Source organism: Oncorhynchus masou, chromosome 3 (genome assembly GCF_036934945.1).
Source record: "Oncorhynchus masou masou isolate Uvic2021 chromosome 3, UVic_Omas_1.1, whole genome shotgun sequence".
NCBI classification, from domain to species: domain Eukaryota; kingdom Metazoa; phylum Chordata; class Actinopteri; order Salmoniformes; family Salmonidae; genus Oncorhynchus; species Oncorhynchus masou.
This window is the reverse complement of record NC_088214.1, coordinates 36,881,438-36,901,903: the sequence shown is the minus strand read 5'-3', so window position 1 is coordinate 36,901,903 and position 20,466 is coordinate 36,881,438. Positions and strand designations below refer to the sequence as shown.

At 42.9% G+C, this 20,466-nt stretch overlaps 2 protein-coding genes across 3 annotated transcripts; one reads left to right on the top strand and one right to left on the bottom strand.

Moving 5' to 3' along the window:
• Positions 1–1,541: 1,541 nt before the first annotated feature.
• pdca (phosducin a) lies at positions 1,542–9,378 on the top strand. Of its 2 annotated transcripts, none has more exons than XM_064939442.1 (5): positions 1,542–1,651; positions 5,136–5,247; positions 7,633–7,691; positions 8,018–8,151; positions 8,392–9,378. In XM_064939442.1, the coding sequence occupies exons 3-5, from the start codon at positions 7,643–7,645 to the stop codon at positions 8,911–8,913; spliced, it is 705 nt and encodes a 234-aa protein (XP_064795514.1). In that variant the 5' UTR covers positions 1,542–1,651; positions 5,136–5,247; positions 7,633–7,642; the 3' UTR covers positions 8,914–9,378. The 2 variants fall into 2 exon arrangements, with proteins under 2 accessions (XP_064795514.1, XP_064795505.1); XM_064939433.1 differs by having other exon boundaries at positions 1,542–1,974.
• A 96-nt stretch (positions 9,379–9,474) lies between these two features.
• odr4 (odr-4 GPCR localization factor homolog) lies at positions 9,475–20,288 on the bottom strand. The gene is made up of 14 exons (XM_064939454.1): positions 20,208–20,288; positions 19,733–19,836; positions 19,126–19,272; positions 18,883–18,978; positions 18,647–18,753; positions 18,421–18,457; positions 18,147–18,290; positions 17,791–17,880; positions 17,643–17,717; positions 16,943–17,074; positions 16,342–16,426; positions 11,177–11,362; positions 10,503–10,637; positions 9,475–10,271 (listed from the first exon to the last, which is right to left on the bottom strand). Exons 2-14 carry the CDS (start codon positions 19,829–19,831, stop codon positions 10,204–10,206), a joined length of 1,401 nt encoding a protein of 466 aa, XP_064795526.1. The 5' UTR covers positions 19,832–19,836; positions 20,208–20,288; the 3' UTR covers positions 9,475–10,203.
• Between the last annotated feature and the right edge of the window lie 178 nt (positions 20,289–20,466).

Here is a 20,466-nt window from a genome sequence, read left to right as displayed (position 1 = left end):
ATCCTCCCTTATCTACTACAAGCACCTCCCTCTACTTCCTTCCACTACCATATAAGCCAGCGGGCCTGTTTGCATCCAGACCCTAGGAAAACACTATGCAGATGCCATAGGAATATATCACACACCATTTACGTAGGCCACAAGTCTCCTGTCACGAACCCAGACATCTGACACACACAAAGAGCTGGAGATTCCCACAAGTTAGCAGATGTAAAAAATAAAATAATCAAAGGTCACACCCTACTATCGGAATAACATAAAAAGTAAGACAATACAAGGTGCCACAGTAATATCATAACAACATCAGACCACCCTTTGCATGTGTATGTTTTGTATTGTTGATAAAGTATCAAATCAAATCATTTAAAACAACATCAGACCTTTTGATGACTTGTGACACCAGGAATTACAAATGAGAAAGGGAAACATTCACGTTCCTTGAATGAGTTACGCAATGAGGCAAAAACAACAGTTGTGGTTTGTCTTGTCATAGAAAGGTCCCATCTGTGCTTGAAAGAAGTAGAGAAAGGGAGAGCGAGTGAGTGGGAGAAAGAGAGGTAAATTGTTTGTTTAAATGTCAGTGAGGGAGAATAAAAAAGGAGAGTGTGAAAGATAGACAGGTAGAAAGAGAGATTCCCACTGAGATGGGTGACTGCATTGCAGCGCTCTGTCAATCACCCAGGCCCTATCAGCAGATCACCAGCAGTTCACCAGCAGTTCATACACTAGACTGTGAGAACTGTGCCTGGCTGTGTAGACAAACATATCACACACGTATTAGCTACACTCACCGCTGAGGCATCTCCAATTTCCTCATGCTGAAGTCTGTGGAAGCCTGAATAATTCTCAGTTGCTACATGACAATTACACACACCAGTGACACCTATTGTAGACACCTGTATGGAGAAGGTGACAGGATGGTGACAGTGTAAGGTAACCAGGCTATTCTGATCAATACAAAACATCAACAAAGAAATACTTGAGGTTAATGTGTGTATCCTGGAAATCAACCAGGAAGGGACATATAATTCAAATGCCTTACGATCTGAGATATGCGCATCAACAAATTGTATATTTTCAAGACAGACTGAAACTGACCCTGGCACACAATCAAACAGAATAGAGACCTAGAAAAGTCTGATACAATGATAAGAACTGGTTGCTATCATCAAAGACAGAGCTGTCTTTTTTTAAATACAGTCCACAAGACAACTGCACGTGTTCTCTGAGTGTGTGTTCTCTGAGTGTGTGACCCTGATGAGTTCGTGTTGCAGGCATAAACAATGGGTCAAAGGGACAACAACAAGCAACAAGAGAAAACAACATGTAAGATATGTCAGTATACATTTTGTGTCTTTGCGTTATTATATATTTTTTGTTATTTGAATTTTAGTAATTTAGCATATGCTCTTATCCAGAGCGACGTAGAATTTGTGCGCTCCTCTTCAGCCACGTGTCACACACAACTACACATCACACGTCACACACAACCACACGTCACGCGTCAAGTACACATCAAGTACATTTTCCCTCAAGTACTTATCAGCAAAGACAACACTTATAGGAAAAGAGAAAGAGAAGCGTATTTTTGGGGGAGGGGGGAGGGGGGCGTCGGAGGCGCTGTGAGTTGTTTATGATACTCTTTAAAGAGGTAGGGCTTCTTCATGTCTTGTAAATGTCACTTCTTGCAGGAAGAGCAGAGGACAGAGTGAGAACCCCCCCCCCCCTTCCCACTAAAATCCGATTATGAAGTAGGTAATATACTCATTGAACATTTATCAGCAAAATTATGTAATATGTCAACCCTGTCATATTAAATATTACTACAGTGTTATTAGAAAGCTAGTAAGAAAACCCAGAGCAGTTGTGCTCAGTTTCCACTGACAACGTTTTGGAAGGCTTCCCCCTAGTAACTTTCCACTCGCCTCTTTTTTCCCCCACATCTGTTTCCGATGTTATTACAGCAACATGCCGGTAAGCAATGATCCTGTATGAAAACCATCTGTCAATCTGCCGTGTGTATGTAGACGTTTGTCCAGGTCTGAGAGAGCAGGTCCCAAGACTTTGTGAAATAATTGCCAGTGACAGATTTATCAGTGTCCGACTGTTTGAAGAAAGCAATACAACTTATGCTATTCAGGTTTGACAACCGTAAGGGTTTTGGTTTGAATTGAGGTCAAATATATATATATATTTTTTTCCAATTCATTTCTGGGCCTGAGGATTACGCCTGGTCTTAGGCATGACGCAATCGGTATCGTCTCGACCACCATATACTCTGCATCCCATTCATATGAAAGGATCTGTGTGAGCCACAGCGAAAATGAGGGCAAAAGTTTACGCCAACAGAATCTCTCATAAATGTGACTGGGTGGTAGTTAGGTGGAACCTGGTATGAATCATGTTGTCTAGGAAGGAAATTCAATCTGAACTAGATTAGTTAAATTCATCATATAATCAACTATATGTTTTGCCCTGCAATGCATGTGTGATACTGTGATTTAAAGAAGGATTGGGAAAATCCTTTCCAGAGGCCTAACAAAACACATGCTTACTGACTGAATATAGAATCATTCTATTTTAATATAGGATTCATCCGTTTCCCACGATACCCAATAATGTCTAATCACACACCCGTGCAATCAATCACGGTCCCAAAGAGGGAACAGCTCATTTAAATCCTTCTATTATCCCTTCAATAGATTTCAATAGCAAGTCTGTACCACTGTTTCATATTGACTCATAGACACCATGCACCAGTCCAATGGCACTTCTGCTACTTACGCCAATGTGGTCTCATTTGAACCATTCATAACCATTCACAACCTCTGTAACCTTGTTACAGTAGGTTATGTTATTCCATACAGACAGTTGTGATTCCTCTTGTAGTTCTTGGTGATTCACAGACTCTAGAAGACTGAATTTAAATGTTTCGTCAAATCAAATGTTTGGACTGTCTTTCTTTGCTCAACTTTCTGGATTCAGTATGTGTTATGCTTGGAGTTGAACACAAAATTACAGAAGTGAAAATGTCCATGTCGGCTGTTCTGGGAAACTGTTAAAATTGGGGGTGGGTGGGGGTGGTTAGAAAACCGAGGTTGCTATGGTGATTGTGTAGCTTTTTGCCATGTCCATTGTGTGAGTGAATCCAACTATGCTTTCGTGAGCTTCCAGAATAAAAAACCATGGTAGTGTTTGCCCAAATATCCCAACATGAAAACAATGGCCAGCAAGAGAGTTGTAGCAGGCCCGATCATTGTAGCCTGGTCCCAGATCTGTTTGTGCTGTCTCGCCAACACATATGGTAAACTGACAATAAACATAAGGAGTTGACAAGACAGCATAAACCGTTTTGGGTCCAGGCCATCTTGACCTTGTAAGAACCCACTCTGGAAGTGGTCTGACTCTGCGTGCTTCTCAGATGTTTGCAGAATGTTTGCTTTACATCAACAGTGACGCAGTGACACAACCAGAGAGGATTATTTGGTTGAGCATGTTCATAAGATGAAAATAAACTATTGTGACGTATCAAGCCGGGGGCTGTGTTGACAATATTGTGCTTTTGTAACACACTCTAAACTATGCATGAGAACATGTCCTTGTCTTCTATGACTGACTTATGTCACTGTTGGCAAGGTTTCCCTTTCATAGCCCTGGCAAGTTGGGTCTTGACTCTGTAGTCATTATTGTCCTATTCTGCAGGTGTCTCATAGCAACATAAAGAAAATACATAACGAGCCGAAACAAGATATCGACGTGACTTAACTTCTGCATTCCCCACTGAGCAATGCTGTACAGGTGCCTTTGTTCAGCTTTTCATTTTGTGTCATAATTCATTACCACTACTATAAAGCATTCAAGGGTTCAAACTTATCCCACCTCTACCTGCAATCGCTGTTTTTTTTTCAATATTATATCTTGACACTTTTGCCACCTAGTGGAGTGGTTAATGGGAGAGGATGGGGGAGGTTTGGATTATCTGCTCATGCAATAAATTCACTTGTCTTTGTGGTCACTCCTGGGGCCCACGTGATGATAAGTGGAACATTCCTGACCTGTGAGGGCTGTTTAGATTTCTGGTCCCAGCTATGAGGTCAGAGAAAGGGGGGTGCAGCGTCATTTCCCACATCCCCCTCATTTTGCAATCTAAGTCTGTGTCTTTTCACTGCTGAGTAACACAGACATATACTGTCACATTCACTTTTTAACGGCAGATGGGGTGACGAAGTATAAAATTGGGAAATTCCATTAAAACCTCACAGTGGTTTCAATTAGATTTCTATATCCTGCATCCCTAGACTTTCTTATCTTTCGCAACTCAAGAGGCAGAACTCCTGTATTTCACCGTGCCAGGTACTGACTGACTGGGTTGTAGGTGATTAAATAAACATTTTTTTGCCTTGCATTTGTACTAAAAGCATGCCTTGAAATGGCAACTTGTAATCTACCCGCCACGTCTGTGGTATCAGCCATTTCACAAAATGCATGGAATGTAATTAGATTCCTACTTGCTTATATAGACTGGGTACAATAAAGGCCAGACAATTTCCTGTTTTCCGTTCTAGATATTGCAAGAGCGACTGATGGACGAGCCTGCCCCTAGCTGACCATATCTACAGAGTTTTATCTCCACCTAGTGTTGACTACTGCTCTGGTCATTTGAAATGATTTGTTTCAGATTTTACTTATCTTAATCACCTGAATCTGAGCTCTAATCCCAGAGTAAAGAAACACGGTCCTTACACCTGTCGCACAACCCAGTGACGCACAACACACACTGTAAGACCCTATAAGCCTTTTAAACCTATGGATATAGGCACGCAGCCAATCTGAGGTAGTGCCGTTCTTGCATGGTGTACAATAGGCCTCCATGATGTAATTTCCGTAGATTGAAGATTATGAATGGATGTGGCCTATATGGCAAAAAAATGATTTGAATGACAATGCATGTCTGGCATATCACATACACCCCTCAACAACCCCTCTGTTGCTCTCTCCATGTCGCTCTCCCACAGCACATATACTCTTCTCTGAGCAGGTCTAATTCCTAATCCTATTATACACGTCACCATAGGACTTGGGAGAGATGTCACTATGATGATATCGATTATTAATTCACGTCTAATTCCACACAGCCTCCCCCAGCTGTCTTCAGACGAAACCCATTCCTACGCACCGGCAACAACGAACCTGGTCAGGACTATAAGGAGACTAACCTGCAAGGAGAAAGTGCAGCTAACTACACAGGTAAGCATAGCTGCTGCTATCGTTTGATTATTAATTCATATTGATTCTACTTGACAGAGCAGTGGAAGACGTGGTCTAATTCTCCACTTGGATTTGAGGGAGATCAACTACGAATGAAAGATTTGATGAAATCTGAAGTGATCGTCCATAATGTTAGAGAGGACACATGTGGAAAACATTTGGCCTACTCTGTTTCTGTAGAGTGATAAGGATTTCAACATTTCAAGGTCATATCACCAGAGCAATTACAAAACAACATCAGGGGTCCATAATCATAATTCATTCCAACGTCACGGGAACCACTGAAATGCTTTCCCTGTGCATGTACTGTATACCTAAAGACTATTCTGTAACTTACTGTGGGACAACACCAACTTGGAGGACAAATGAGCCTACAGTACTGGGAGTTTAACTTGGACACAATGACAACGTACAAGACACACCAAAACACACGGAACAAAAATATAAACACAACAATACAGATATGCATCTGTTGGTCACAGATACCTTTTAAAAAAGGTAGGGGTGTGGATCAGAAAACCAGTCTGGTGTGACCACCATTTTCCTCATGCAGCGCAACATTATCTCCTTCGTATAGAAATGATCAGGCTGTTGATTGTGGCCTGTGAAATGTTGTATCACTCCTTTTCAATGGCTGTGTGAAGTTGCTGTGTGAAGTACTGTCGTACGTGTCAATCCAGAGCATACCAAACATGCTCAATGGGTGAGATGTCTGGTGTGTATGTAGGCCATAGAAGAACTGGGACATTTTCAGCTTCCAGAACTTGTGTACAGATAGATCCTTGCGACATGGGTCTGTGCATGATCATGCTGAAACATGGTGATGGCAGCGGATGAATGGCACGACAATGGGCCTCAGGATCTCGTCACGGTATCGCTGTGCATTCACATTGCCATCGATAAAAAACAATTGTGTGTGTTGTCCATAGCTTATGACTGTCCATACCATAACCCCACCGCCACCATGGGGCACTCTGTTCACAACTTTGACATCAGTTGCCGACACGACGTCATACAAACTGTCTGCCATCTGCCCGGTACAGTTGAAACCAGGTTTCATCCATGAAGAACACACTTATCCAGCGTGCAAGCAACCATCGAAGATGAGCATTTGCCCACTGAAGTTGGTTACAACACCGAACTGCAGTCAGTTCAAGACCCTGGTAAGGACGACGAGCACACAGATAAGCTTCCCTGAGACGGTTTATGACAGTTTGTGGAGAAATTCTTTGGTTATGCAAACCCACAGTTTCATCAGCTGTCCGGGTGGCTAGTCTCAGACGATCCCGCAGGTGAAGAAGCCAAATGTGGACGTCCTGAGCTGGTGTGGTTACATGTGGTCTGCGGTTTAGGCTATTTGGACATACTGACAAATTCTCTAAAACAATGTTGGAGGCGGCTTATGGTAGAGAAATTTATATAAAATTCTCTGCCAACTGCTCTTGTGGACATTCCTGCCGTCAGCAAGCCAATTGCATACGCCTTCAACTCTTGAGACATTTGTGGCATTGTGTTGTGTGACAAAACTACACATTTTAGTGGCATTTAATTGCTCCCAGCACAAGGTGCACATGATTATGCTGTTTAATCAGCTTCTTGATATGCCACACCTGTCAGGTGGATGGATTATCTTGGCAAATGAGAAATGTCTATTAACAGGGATGTAAAATAAGCTTTTTGTGCGTATGGAGACTCTCTGGGATCTTTTATTTCAGCTCATGAACTATGGGACCAACACTTTACACGTTGCGTTTATATTTTTGTTCGGTGTACATTGACTTACGGTACATGTTTTGTAAGAATCTAACAATTAGTGTTGGCAGTTACTGTATTATCATCAAAGATGAAGTAAAATTTTTGCTTTTTAGAAATGATGGAGTTCATTCTGTATTACAGTGGCCCTAAAGGCCAAAGTAGCTTTTTGAGTTGGCCTAGGAACACAAGACACACACTCTGAAGCATAGGCTTGTAAAGAAGCTTGTTTATGGCCTCTTCAGATGCTACACCTGAAGAGTTGCATTGGCTCCTCATCCAATCCCTAGGCTTTGGCTTAGTGGTTATGTGGGTCTGTATCATACATGTGGCACGTTGTCATCTTTATGTCCCAGCTGTCTTACACACGCAGGCCCATGAATTAACACAGTCTTAGAAAACCCTAAGTATTAGACCTAATCATAATCTGATAATACTGCATCAACCTGGCTCCCTCTGAATGTCTCTGACAATCACAACATGCTGCAGTGTATAGCACACTGACGAACCAAAGCAAAGCTACGGTTTTGTTACAAGCCAGTCTCTTTGACGAAATGGTGATAAGAAAACGGTTTCCATTGCTAATCTTTAGGATTTTGTCTCTTCATTCAGAAGGTTCAGTATGTCAAGCCCAACACCAGCTGAAGATGAGGTGCCAGCAATCCAAACAGGTGACACGTCATCAACTGTCCACCCCTTTCGTGAACTCTTTATTAGGTCCACTGTTTATCATCTAAACTTCAATTGAAATGAGAGTGAAGTCTGTATAAAGTCTCTTTCTGATGCACAGACTTTTCTCTGTTAACCTCTGTTCTTGTTTTCACCTGTTGATCGACCCCTCTCAATCCATAGAATTACAAATAAAACACTAGAATAGAGTTTGACATTTGTAATGCATCCTTACCAGTATGGTTGCCGTTATCAGCACATTCTAGAGATGTAGTTAAATGACATCAGCCTCTCTAGTGTATTATACATGTCTCAATTCCTCTGCAAGGCCCCAAGGGTGTAATCAATGACTGGAGGAAGTTCAAGTGTGAGGACCAGGACACCCCTCCCAGCAAGAAGGCGCTCCTCAGACAGATATCCAACCCCCAGAGCGATGACGTCCACGACAGACTCAACCGCAAGGTCAGTCAGCGTTCAAACACAACCACAAGGCCAGACACTAAGAGACTTGACCACAGAGGGAGGCATATGTCTAGCAAAACTCTTGAGAATCGAGATGTGTTTACGTGACCTACTTTAACCCGTAGAAATAAAATGACTAGAAGGGACTTTTCCATTCAAGTCAATTCTACTTCTATGTTTCAGCCCCCATACATAATATGCGTGAGCCTTGACTCAGCTCCTATCACTTTTTCTTGACAGATGAGTGTCCAGGAGTACGAGATGATCGCAGAGGAGGATGAGAAGGGCCTGCGAAAGTACCGCAAGCAGTGCATGAAGGAGATGCACGAGCGATTCAGCTTTGGGCCGACGTTTGACAGCGTGGTGGAGCTGGACAATGGCGAGGCCTTCCTGGAGGTCATTGAGAAGGAGCACCGGCTCACCCTGGTAGTCGTCCACATCTACAAGGACGGTGTCAAAGGTTGCGAGGCGCTCAACTCCTGCCTAGATTGCCTGGCCACCGAGTACCCCAGCATCAAGTTCTGCCGCATCGAGGCGGCCGCAACGGGTGCAAGCGAGCGCTTCTCAGACGACGTGCTGCCCGCCATGCTGGTTTACAAGGCAGGCGAGCTACTAGGAAACTTCCTGTCCATGACACAGCACCTCAGCGAGGAGTTCTTCGCCGCCGATATCGAGGCGTTCCTCAATGAATACGGCCTCCTGCCCGAGAAGGAGTTTGTGGCCTGTCCTGATGAGGAGGAGGCAGGTGTTGAGGTGGAGTAAGTTTTTTTTTTTATATAGGGAGTCAGTGACAGTCAGTGCACATCTCTGGACCCATTAGCCTACTGTAAATGCAATATTTTTAAACAGCCTCCAGTCAGCTTCAGTTTACCACAGGCAGTGTCCATTAACTTGAGAAAAGCTACAGATTTCAAACAGACATTATTAGCTCAATATGTATCACTACGTAATGCTTTTTTTCTTTTCTTTTTAAACATTGTATTGGTATATGATTGATAAGTATATGACAATGCAATCTTTGTGTAAGGTTGTGTTGGCGTCACAGTATGTGATCCGGTTAGAGTAATGCATCCCATTTTATGGTTGGAGTAATGCACCCCATTTTATGGCTTAGGTTTGTTTATCACCATTGGCCCAATGTCATTGTATTTTCTGCTATATTTTCATGATGTTTGAAATCTAAAAGGGATAAAGTGTTAACCCCAAGTCAGTCATTAAAAGCAGTATTTCCCCATGGAAGTGTTGGTTGGTTTCTCTGTCTAATTGTTTTATTACTATTAACTAACATCATTTAACATGAATAGAACACACACCAAAAGTGAGTTACTTTGAACGGACTTCTTTATTCTGCTCAATTCCGTCATAGATGAATACATAAAATACAGTATTTGCGATATTAAGGCCAAGCATGAACGATCCTTTGGGAGGATCAAAGCATAGAATATGCCCATCATACCAAGCATAACCATACAAGACCATACCGTAGCCCTAAGTCATTGCAAAAAAAAAAAACAATATTGAATCCAGACGCTCTAAGCACTTCTGACATGTCCGTTGTTCGCTGTGACAGCACTGTGGTTGAGGAGAGGTTCGATTACAGTTGGCCTGAGGCAATATGTGAGGACAGAGCCGAAAGTTTATGATTGGCACACATCAGAAAATCTGTTGATGACTGAATGAACTGAACAACAAAAAGCGGGTCCATTTCCCCCATAATATGGGAGGGGAATTTTGAATATATGGCATTAGACATACTTTCTGAAAGACATTAAATCATACGCTGTACACATGTTTCTTTGTGAAACCTTTTTACAACTGAAACAAAATAAATCAAAACGAACTGTATTTATTTATTTTTCTCGCTACACAATTCTGCTTTACAATTCATATGAAAAATAAAATGTTGAATTATCAATACCAAACATACAGCTTGCATATACTTTTATAATAACCATGTCAACTCAATTTCATGAAAATCTATTTAATCAAGCGATTAAGTCACTGAGCATAACAACAGCTCTCGTGGTGTGTGTGTGTCCTGTGCCTCCACCGTTAGTCACTCAGGTAGATCAGCGAGGTGCCTGTTGCTAGGAGAGCGATTGCGGCTGCCATGGCAACACCTACACAATGACACAAAGGAATCCGGGTGAGTGAAGAGAAAGCCATGCTACATACCTGATGGTGATTCATATTTTGGGTTAGGTGTTAGGTTCACATAATAACCACAAAGCTATCAACACTTCCTGTACACGCCTTTACATACGACAGAGCCAGGTGTTTTTTCTGACCATTGTACCTCCTGATTTCTGACGAAATGGCTGTTTAAAGAGAGTATTTAAAAAAGGACATACCAGCGTAATATGTTTTGTGGCTTTTGTGGGCTTCAGTGGGATCTTCAGAGGGTGTCTTAGGACGAGCGTCAAGGGTAGATTTAGCCTTCAGGTTCTTCTGAACAACCGTGTTCTTTAGGTCAATCGTAGGAGCTTCTAAATATGAGACATTTTCACCATACAATGTCAACCTTACACTCAATTGAAGACAAATAGTAGTATGGAAAGTATAGAAAATGGAGATTCAAAACTCAGTTGAGGAAGCTAAAATAATCCATATGATATAACCGATTAACCAACATACCAAGAAAATAGCATTTGTTTGAAGAATGAGTAATGATAATCATAAAATATGGGTCTTTCCTCACATGACCAAATAGAAACAGTTTAAAATAAGGTTTTCCCACAACATTGGTGTGTCCTGGTGGGGAAATATGTTACCATTTGGTCATGCAGGTGAGTAAAGAAATATACATTCCTTCAGTGTGATTGTATGCATCTCAGGCTAGTGATAGCAACTCTGGTTCCGATTGGAATACCTATTTCATTCCTCATAGGGAGTAACTAACACTTACACAATGGGCTTTAGCGACTCAAACCAGGTCACTGGAAGATTACAGTTGATACTGTAGTAGTATACAGTTATGGCCGCCTGCTACATTGACCCCTGACCCCTGGTTATTATGATAAACCACCTGGGACGGCCTCCTGGGAGGTGTCTATGCTGTCCTCGGGCGTCTCCCAGTCCAGCATCTCTTTGAGACGGTCACTCACATCGGACACACACTCGTCAGGGAACATGTAGTCACACACACACAGGCTCATTCCGGGCACGGGGGCAAACACTCTGCGAGGGAGCACCTGCTGTACACCAACTGACCCTGCCGAAGAGAGGAGAGCAGAAAAATCATTATGTACACTTAGCTACAGATTTGATAGAAATAAATTAGTCATTGTTCTGTATTTGATTTGTCATTGTTTGGAGGTATATACAGTACCACTCAAAAGTTTAGACACACCTACTCATTCAAGGGTTGTTCTTTATTTTTACTATTTTCTACATTGTAGAATAATAGTGAATACACAAACTATTAAATAACACATATGGAATCATGTAGTAACCAAAAATGTGTTAAACAAATCAAAATATATTTTATATTTGAGATTCTTCAAAGTAGCCATCCTTTGCCTTGATGACAGCTTTGCGCACTCTTGGCATTCTCTCAACCAGCTTCACCTGGAATACTTTTCCAACAGTCTTGAAGGAGTTCCCACATATGCTGAGCATTTGTTGGCTGCTTTTCCATCACCCTGCGGTCCAACTCATCCCAAACCATCTCAATTGGGTTGAGGTCAGGTGATTGTGGAGACCAGGTCATCTGATGCAGCACTACATCACTCTCCTTCTTGGTCAAATAGCCCTTACACAGTCTGGAGGTGTGTTGGGTAATTGTCCTGTTGAAAAACAAATGATAGTCCCACTAAGCCCAAACCAGATGAGATGGCATATTGCTGCAGAATGCTGTGGTAGCCATGCTGGTAAAGTGTGTCTTGAATTCTAAATAAATCAGACAGTGTCACCAGCAAAGCACCCCCACACCATCACACCTCCTCCTCCATGCTTCACGGTGGGTACCACACATGCGGAGATCATTTGATCATCTACTTTGCGCCACACATAGACACGGCGGTTGGAGCCAACAATCTCAAATTTGGATTAATCAGACCAAAGGACAGATTTCCACCGGTCTAATGCCCATTGCTCATGTTTCTTGGCCCAAGCAAGTCTCTTCTTCAGTCTATGTTTCAATACCATGACAGAGGGTATCACGTCTGCTGCAGACACAGTTGACTAGCTTATTTACCGAGTCAGTTGTTCGAATGGATCTAGGAGTGTGTTCATGTTTCCAAGTTTCAAACATGTTCTCAAATGCCATTAGAATGGCAGCAGCAGTATGAGAACCAGCACATTCTTGAGCATACAATACAGCTTTCCTCAGTACAAATTTTTTATTTTACCTTTATTTAACCAGGTAAGCTAGTTGAGAACAAGTTCTCATTTACAACTGCGACCTGGCACAGTTACAGCAAAGCAGTGCGACAGAAACAACAACACAGAGTTACATGGAATAAACAACCGTACAGTCAATACAATAGAACAAAAAATAATAATCTATATACAGTGTGTGCAAATGGCATGAGGAGGTATGGCAATAAATAGGCCATAGTAGCAAAGTAATTACAATTTAGCAGATTAACACTGGAGTGATAGATGAGCAGATGATGATGAGCAGATGATGGTATGTAAGTAGTGATACTGGTGTGCAAAAGAGCAGCAAAGTAAATAAAAACAATATGGGGATGAGGTAGGTAGATTGGGTGGCTATTTACAGATGGACTATGTACAGCTGCAGCGATCGGTTGGCTGCTCAGATAGCTGATGTTTGAAGTTAGTGAGGGAAATGCAAGTCTCCAGCTTCAGCGATTTTTGCAATTCGTTCCAGTCACTGGCAGCAGAGAACTGGAAGGAAGGGTGGCCAAAGGAGGTGTTGGCTTTGGGGATGACCAGTGAGATATACCTGCTGGAGTGCGTGCTATGGGTGGGTGTTGTTATCGTGACCAGTGAGCGGAGATAAGGCGGAGCTTTACCTAGCATAGACTTGAAGATGACCTGGAGCCAGTGTATCTTGCAACGAATATGTAGCGAGGGCCAGCCGACTAGAGCATACAGGTTGCAGTGGTGGGTGGTATAAGGCGCTTTGGTAACAAAACGGATGGCACTGTGATAGACTGCATCCAATTTGCAGTATTGGAAGCTATTTTGTAGATGACATCACCGAAGTCGAGAATCGGTAGGATAGTCAGTTTTCCTAGGGTAAGTTTGGCGACGTGAGTGAAGGAGGCTTTGTTGCGAAATAGAAAGCCGATTCTAGATTTGATTTTGGATTGGAGATGCTTGGTATGAGTCTGGAATGAAAGTTTACAGTCTAGCCAGACACCTAGGTATTTGTAGTTGTCCACGTAATCTAGGTCAGAACCGTCCAGAGTAGTGATGCTAGTCGGGCGGGGGGGTGCGGGCAGCGAACAGTTGAAAATCATGCTAGCGTTTAAGAGCAGTTGGAGGCCATGGAAGGAGTGTTGTATGACATTGAAGCTCGTAGCAAGAGCGACATCGTTGATATATACAGAGAAAAGTGTCAGCCCGAGAATTGAACCCTGTGGTACCCCCATAGAGACTGCCAGAGGTCCGGACAACAGGCCCTCCGATTTTACACACTGAACTCGATCTGCGAAGTAGTTCGTGAGCCAGGCAAGGCAGTCATTTGAGAAACCAAGGCTATTGACTCTGCCAATAAGAATACGGTGATTGACAGAGTCGAAAGCCTTGGCCAGGTCGATGAAGACGGCTGCACAGTACTTACTTTTATCAATGGCGGTTATGATATCGTTTAGTACCTTGAGCGTGGCTGAGGTGCACCCGTGACCAGCTCGGAAACCGGTTTGCACAGCGGAGAAGGTACGGTGGGATTCGAAATGGTCAATGATCTGTTAATTAACTTGGCTTTCAAAAACTTTAGAAAGGCAGGGTAGGATGGATATAGGTCTGTAACAGTTTGGGTCTAGAGTGTCACCCCCTTTGAAGAGGGGGATGACCGTGGCAGCTTTCCAATCTTTAGGGATCTCGGGTGAAATGAAAGAGAGGTTGAACAGACTGGTAATAGGGGTTGCAACAATGACGGCAGATAATTTTAGAAAGAAAGGGTCTAGATTGTCTAGCCCAGCTGATTTGTACAGGTCCAGGTTTTGCAGCTCTTTCAGAACATCTGCGATCTGGGTTTGGGTGAAGGAGAAGCTGGGGAGGCTTGGGCAAGTAGCTGCGAGAGGTGCGGAGCTGTTGGCCGGGGTTGTGGTAGCCAGGAGGAAAGCATGGCCAGCAGTAGAGAAATGCTTGTGGAAATTTTCGATTATCATGGATTTATCGGTGGTGACCGTGTCACCTAGCCTCAGTGCAGTGGGCAGCTGGGAGGAGGTGCTCTTGTTCTCCATGGACTTTACAGTGTCCCAAAACGTTTTGGAGTTAGAGCTACAGGATGCACATTTCTGTTTGAAAAATCGAGCCTTTGCTTTCCTAACTGACTGTGTGTATTGGTTCCTGACTTCCCTGAACAGTTGCATATCGCAGGGACTATTCGATGTTACTGCAGGATGTTTTTGTGCTGGTCAAGGGCAGTCAGGTCTGGAGTGAATCTAGGGCTATATATGTTCTTAGTTCTAAATGTTTTGAAAGGGGCTTGCTTATTTAAGATGGTGAGGAAATTACTTTTAAAGAACGACCAGGCATCCTCGACTGACGGGATGAGGTCAATATCCGTCCAGGATACCTGGGCCAGGTCGATTAGAAAGTGTTTTAGGGAGCGTTTGACAGTGATGAGGGGTGGTCGTTTGACCGCGGACCCATAGCGGATGCAGGCAATGAGGCAGTGATCGCTGAGATCCTGATTGAAAACAGGGGTGTATTTGGAGGGCAAGTTGGTCAGGATAATATCTATGAGGGTGCCCATGTTTACGGATTTAGGGTTGTACCTGGTGGTTTCCTTGATAATTTGTGTGAGATTGAGGGCATCTAGCTTAGATTGTAGGACTGCTGGGGTGTTAAGCATATCCCAGTTTAGGTCACCTAACAGAACATTACTCTGAAGATAGATGGAGGGCAATCAATTCACATATGGTGTCCAGGGCACAGCTGGGAGCTGAGGGGGGTCTATAACAGGCGGCAACAGTGAGAGACTTATTTCTGGAGAGATTCATTTTTTAAATTAGAAGCTCGAACTGTTTGGGCATAGACCTGGAAAGTATGACAGAACTTTGCAAGCTAACTCCTCCCCCTTTGGCAGTTTTATCTTGACGGAAAATGTTGTAGGTGGGTATGGAAATCTCAGAATTTGTTGGCCTTCCTAAGCCAGGATTCAGACACGGCAAGGATATCCTCGTTGACCCAATGTGCTGTCAGACTCAGCATGCTCATGGGGCTGACATCGCTGGTCCAAATGTTGTGAAGCTAATAGCAGTGACGCCCATACGTTTCATCAATACTGTGTAACTCCGGTAGGTCAAACATCTGAAAAAGAGTGTGTACTTGGTAGTGTGTACTGGGGCTCGAGGTGCTCGAAAAGTTGGCGAAAGCCAACATCATCCACGACAGAGAACGGTTGATTGTCAAGGGCATCGAATTCCATTATCTTGCCGTTAATGGATTTCACCTTTGAGTTGTCGCGCTGAAATTTTCGTACTCTTTCAAATGACTGTTTGTTTCTTGTTTGGTTGCTGGAAGGGTGCGCTTAGTATTTTTCTGCTTTTGTTCTGTGCAATGCTGTATTTTTCGTGGCGTAATTACGTCCTCTACCTACGTTATATAAGTATGCACGTCCATTTTGACATCGGTTTTGCACATCGGCGTTAAACTAGACATCGGGATGATGCCGATGTTGGCATTTTTAGCTAATATCGGCTGATTCCAATATGCTTACCGATATATTGTGCATTATTCCATATGTGTTATTTCATAGTTTTGATGTCTTCACTATTATTCTACAATGTAGAAAATAGTCAAATAAAGAAAAACCCTAGTAGGTATGTCCAAACTTTTGACTGGTACTGCACCTCAATGCTGTTATGCAGGAGAACAAGTGGGACAGTGAGTATTAGCGACAACCAGTGAATGGTCAACAGTGCCACCTTGTGGTTGATCTGCATAGCTTGCTAAGCACACTGACAGCACTGCAGTTCAGTTCTGTTCCGTTAAGTAATACGAACAATATTTCTCTAACCCCCAAGCTAAAGTAGAGAACGAATACTGTGCCTTTGTCCTCTCCCTCCATTAAAAGATCTTCCAGGAACATCTCCACTCTGCTAGAGACCGTGTTGATGACATCTCTCTTGATGACCTATCAGGACAAGGCATGAGAAAAATGTGAAAGATCGAATGTATGCGTATATCCAAATAACCTTCAGTTGCTAAGAGCTGGATGGTGTGCAAGATCTGGTTTAGAGAAAGTTCTGGTTGCCAATGTCCTGAATATCAAATCAAATCAAATTTTATTTGTCACATACACATGGTTAGCAGATGTTAATGCGAGTGTAGCGAAATGCTTGTGCTTCTAGTTCCGACAATGCAGTAATAACCAACAAGTAATCTAACTAACAATTCCAAAACAACTGTCTTAAACACAAGTGTAAGGGGATAAAGAATATGTACATAAAGATATATGAATGAGTGATGGTACAGAGCAGCATAGGCAAGATGCAGTAGATGGTATCGAGTACAGTATATACATATGAGATGATGTGTGTGTGTGTGTGTGTGTGTGTGTGTGTGTGTGTGTGTGTGTGTGTGTGTGTGTGTGTGTGTGTGTGTGTGTGTGTGTGTGTGTGTGTGTGTGTGTGTGTGTGTTGTGCAGTACCTCTGTAGCGTGCTTGGCTCTGGGTTTGTTGCTGTGGAGGTAGGCCCTGCACTGCACCATTCCCTTCAGGGTGAGAGACCCACTGCACACCTTCACAGACGCCGTCAACCTCCGCTCTGATTGGGGTTCCGCCTGAGGTGAGAGATGACCGGATGTTATATACACAACATAGAAATTAATAGAACAGGATTGGAACCTCTAACCCTGGGCATTTTAACCGGAAAACTAATGGATACACAATGGCTGACTGGTATTGTGATGTAATCATTTCCATGTTAATTTGGAATGTTCTATCAACTGATGCTGGGGTTACCATGGTAATGAAGAACATTCATTTAAATGATGCCAACTGATGCAATGTGGCTCATGCAATGTAATGCATTTTTTGTAATGTCAGTTGACTCAAAAAATCACTGCACAGATTAAAGGGTACACTTCCTGCTTTTACTTCATGCATTGCTCCTATGGGTACACTCACAATGGCTGCCAGTCCAGCCCATTTTGTCATAATTGACTTGAATGGGCACGTTTGTTGTATTCAATCTATGATACACACACACACAAAATTAGGCACACACTCACAGAAGCATAACACACAAACAAACGCACAGGCACACACAATTCAACTTCAGCAAGGAAAAACTCTGAGCCCTTGTTACAACAACAACAACAAAAAACTCCCTACTAATGATATTCTTACCATCGGGATGAGGATCTGGGCTCGAAACGTCTGCTGAACAGCCTTTGCATTCTTTTTCTGAGCAGAAAACATAGACTTGTTAAAAGCCGTGATCTATTTCTATGAGCGACATCGTGCTACCCAAAAAGGAACGCTGCGTTTTACCTGCCCCCAGTAGCTCCACCTCGCCAGGCATCGCGTCGCCATTAATGAGGCAAAGCCCATCTTCAATCTGCTTCGCCCACGTTTGAAGTCCCTCCTGAAATCACACAAAACCAAAATGATTGGTTCCACTAGAGTTGACAATTCAATCTAATAACCTGTTTGAGAACGCCAGATTCAAAGTGAGCTCCGCTAAAGAAGACCTCACCAGGAATTTCCTGAAATGTACTGTTGTTAATCTCTCACATAGTGACGTAATGCTGACAAGCTTAATACGGGTGTTATAAGCGTTCCTATGGCGCTTCATAAGGGTACTATAACAATACATTTACACGTAATTAACACCCAATATAACCCACTCACCTTCATACACTTTTCCATGTCCTGTGGTAAGACATGCATCTCTAACACAGGGAACACCAGGTTCAGTCCCACTGAGCATGTCAACAATGGCCAGGAAGTACACACCCCCGACTGGTACTTCCAATCAGCAGGCTTGGCAGAACTCTGAAATCACCAATCAGAATGCAGTTAAGACTTGTAGTATTTTTCTAGGCTGAATATGAATACAGAAAAGAGCAAGTAGAGGACAATTGACCGCTTAAAAAAGGCAATACTGTCACACCTATGAACTCACCTTGGGATCTCGAACATCATATGTTCTGCAAACGACTCTGAGAGAGTGGAGTTAAAGGCGTTTTCCAACGCTAAGGGTTCTCCTTGTATTAAGCACACAACTAGGCAAAGGTGTCATCACTACGGACTATAGTGAAACCACTGTACATTGTTTATTGTCTTTGGGCAGCAAACAGATGATGCAATTGAGAGCAATTTGACCCATCAGTTGGAGCGGTTAAGGATACTTCCTGGTTTTGGAGCAGATGTGAAGTGTGACCTTCTCTGTTACGTCCTCCTCTGTTAGACTCCAAAGCCGTCCCTTGGATATATGCTTGTCCACCGCAAAGATCAACTGCAAACGACACACTAGTTTAAACTAGAGGCCCACTTTCTATCAATACAGTTCCTGTTATTAATATGTATGATCTCTATCAAAAGTAATACCAACAATCTTGCCTCAGCTTAAGTTTGTGCTGCTTACCCGTCTCAATGTATTTTGAGCCTCTTTCGACAGCTCAGGTGGGGTGACAAGAAACACACCAATAACTGACATACCTCCCGGTAACATCCGGGAGACCTTCAGAAAACATACATTATTATACATTATGACAGAGTGAGATTGAGATACAAGTGATTGCTCACAATGCTTAGACTGTGTAATGTTATGTGAGCCAACTAGAAGACCTGATGTTTTCATAAAAGTTGCATTATCCTCATTATCTACCTGTCTGGCATGCTCAGTGACCCACTCCACGTCCAGGTGTTCCAGTGAGTTCCCAGCTCCCCTGCTGACCGACGTAGACCCCTGTCCCTCTGTGTCCTTCTGAGGTGTCCTCACAGCCAGCACCACAAAGTCTCTCTGGGACGAACTCTGCCAAAAGAGACAAGAATGTCCTAGTTAGGACCAAGAGGTGTTCCTAGTCACGTGACCTAAATAGGAAAAACTCAAGGCCCTCTGGAAAAAGTAGGCAATATTTTGGTCAAATCGGGCTGTGAGGGAAAACACCCGGGTCGTTTTCAGTAGACACCAAACAGAAGACAAAAAACTGACTAAAACCTGGGGTGTATTAATTTAGAGGAAGACCGTAAGCAAACAGTTGCAAATGTTTTTGCAAAGGAAACCATTTACTCCAAACTGAAACGTGTTTTAAACAAAAATGTGTTCCTATTGGACAAATTCTGATAGGTCCCTCACTGTTTGATTCCGTTTAGTTCTGTTGGTTCCTAGTGACTATACCCCTTGCAAAACGTTTTGCTACAGTGTGTACGTATAGTGAATAACAGGAGACTGGTTTGTTGCATGTATAAGATCCATGATGAGTGAACCTTACCTGGCCAATGATAAGCCCTGTGACACAAGATGCACCTGGTACACTGAGATTGGACAGATATTTCTCCACCACATCCTCCACTATGTAGCCTCTGCCCATTCTGACTACAGGTTAAAGAGGGGAAAGACAGGGACTGCACATTAACGTTCCATCATGAAGATGTCAAGTGATGCTCTGCAATGTTATATTCAAAAAGTCGTCAAACACAACAACAAAAAATCTAAATAGCACGGCAGAGTATTTCAAATAACTAGTGAATTGGTTTAGCATAACAACTTGACACAGAAGCTAACGTTGCCGTTAGTTAGCTATATATTTCACCACAGCTGTTAGCTAGCTAGTTAACTCAGTCTGGCTCAGTGGATGGATAACTTGGCTTTCAAACAAAACCAAATCCTAGAGGTTTGACAATCGCACCGTTTTGTGTTATGAGTAAATCACTCAAATGTAGGCTTAAATTGGTTGTTATAGCTACCAGATTGACGTGAGAGTTCACTTCATAAACAGCTCCAGCAGCAGATAAATGTTGATACGTGTGACGTCGCTTGAAATCTACGTCACTGCACCCGAGGACGATGATTGGACCATATTATCAAAGCTACTTCTGATTGGATGATACTTAGGGTATGATCGTAAATTCACTGTGGAGTGCCAGTGCCCTCTGGGCAAGCGTAAATTCAGAGCGTTTCTCTCTTGGAACGTACACTGGAAACTGTGGCTGAGGAGTAGGGTTG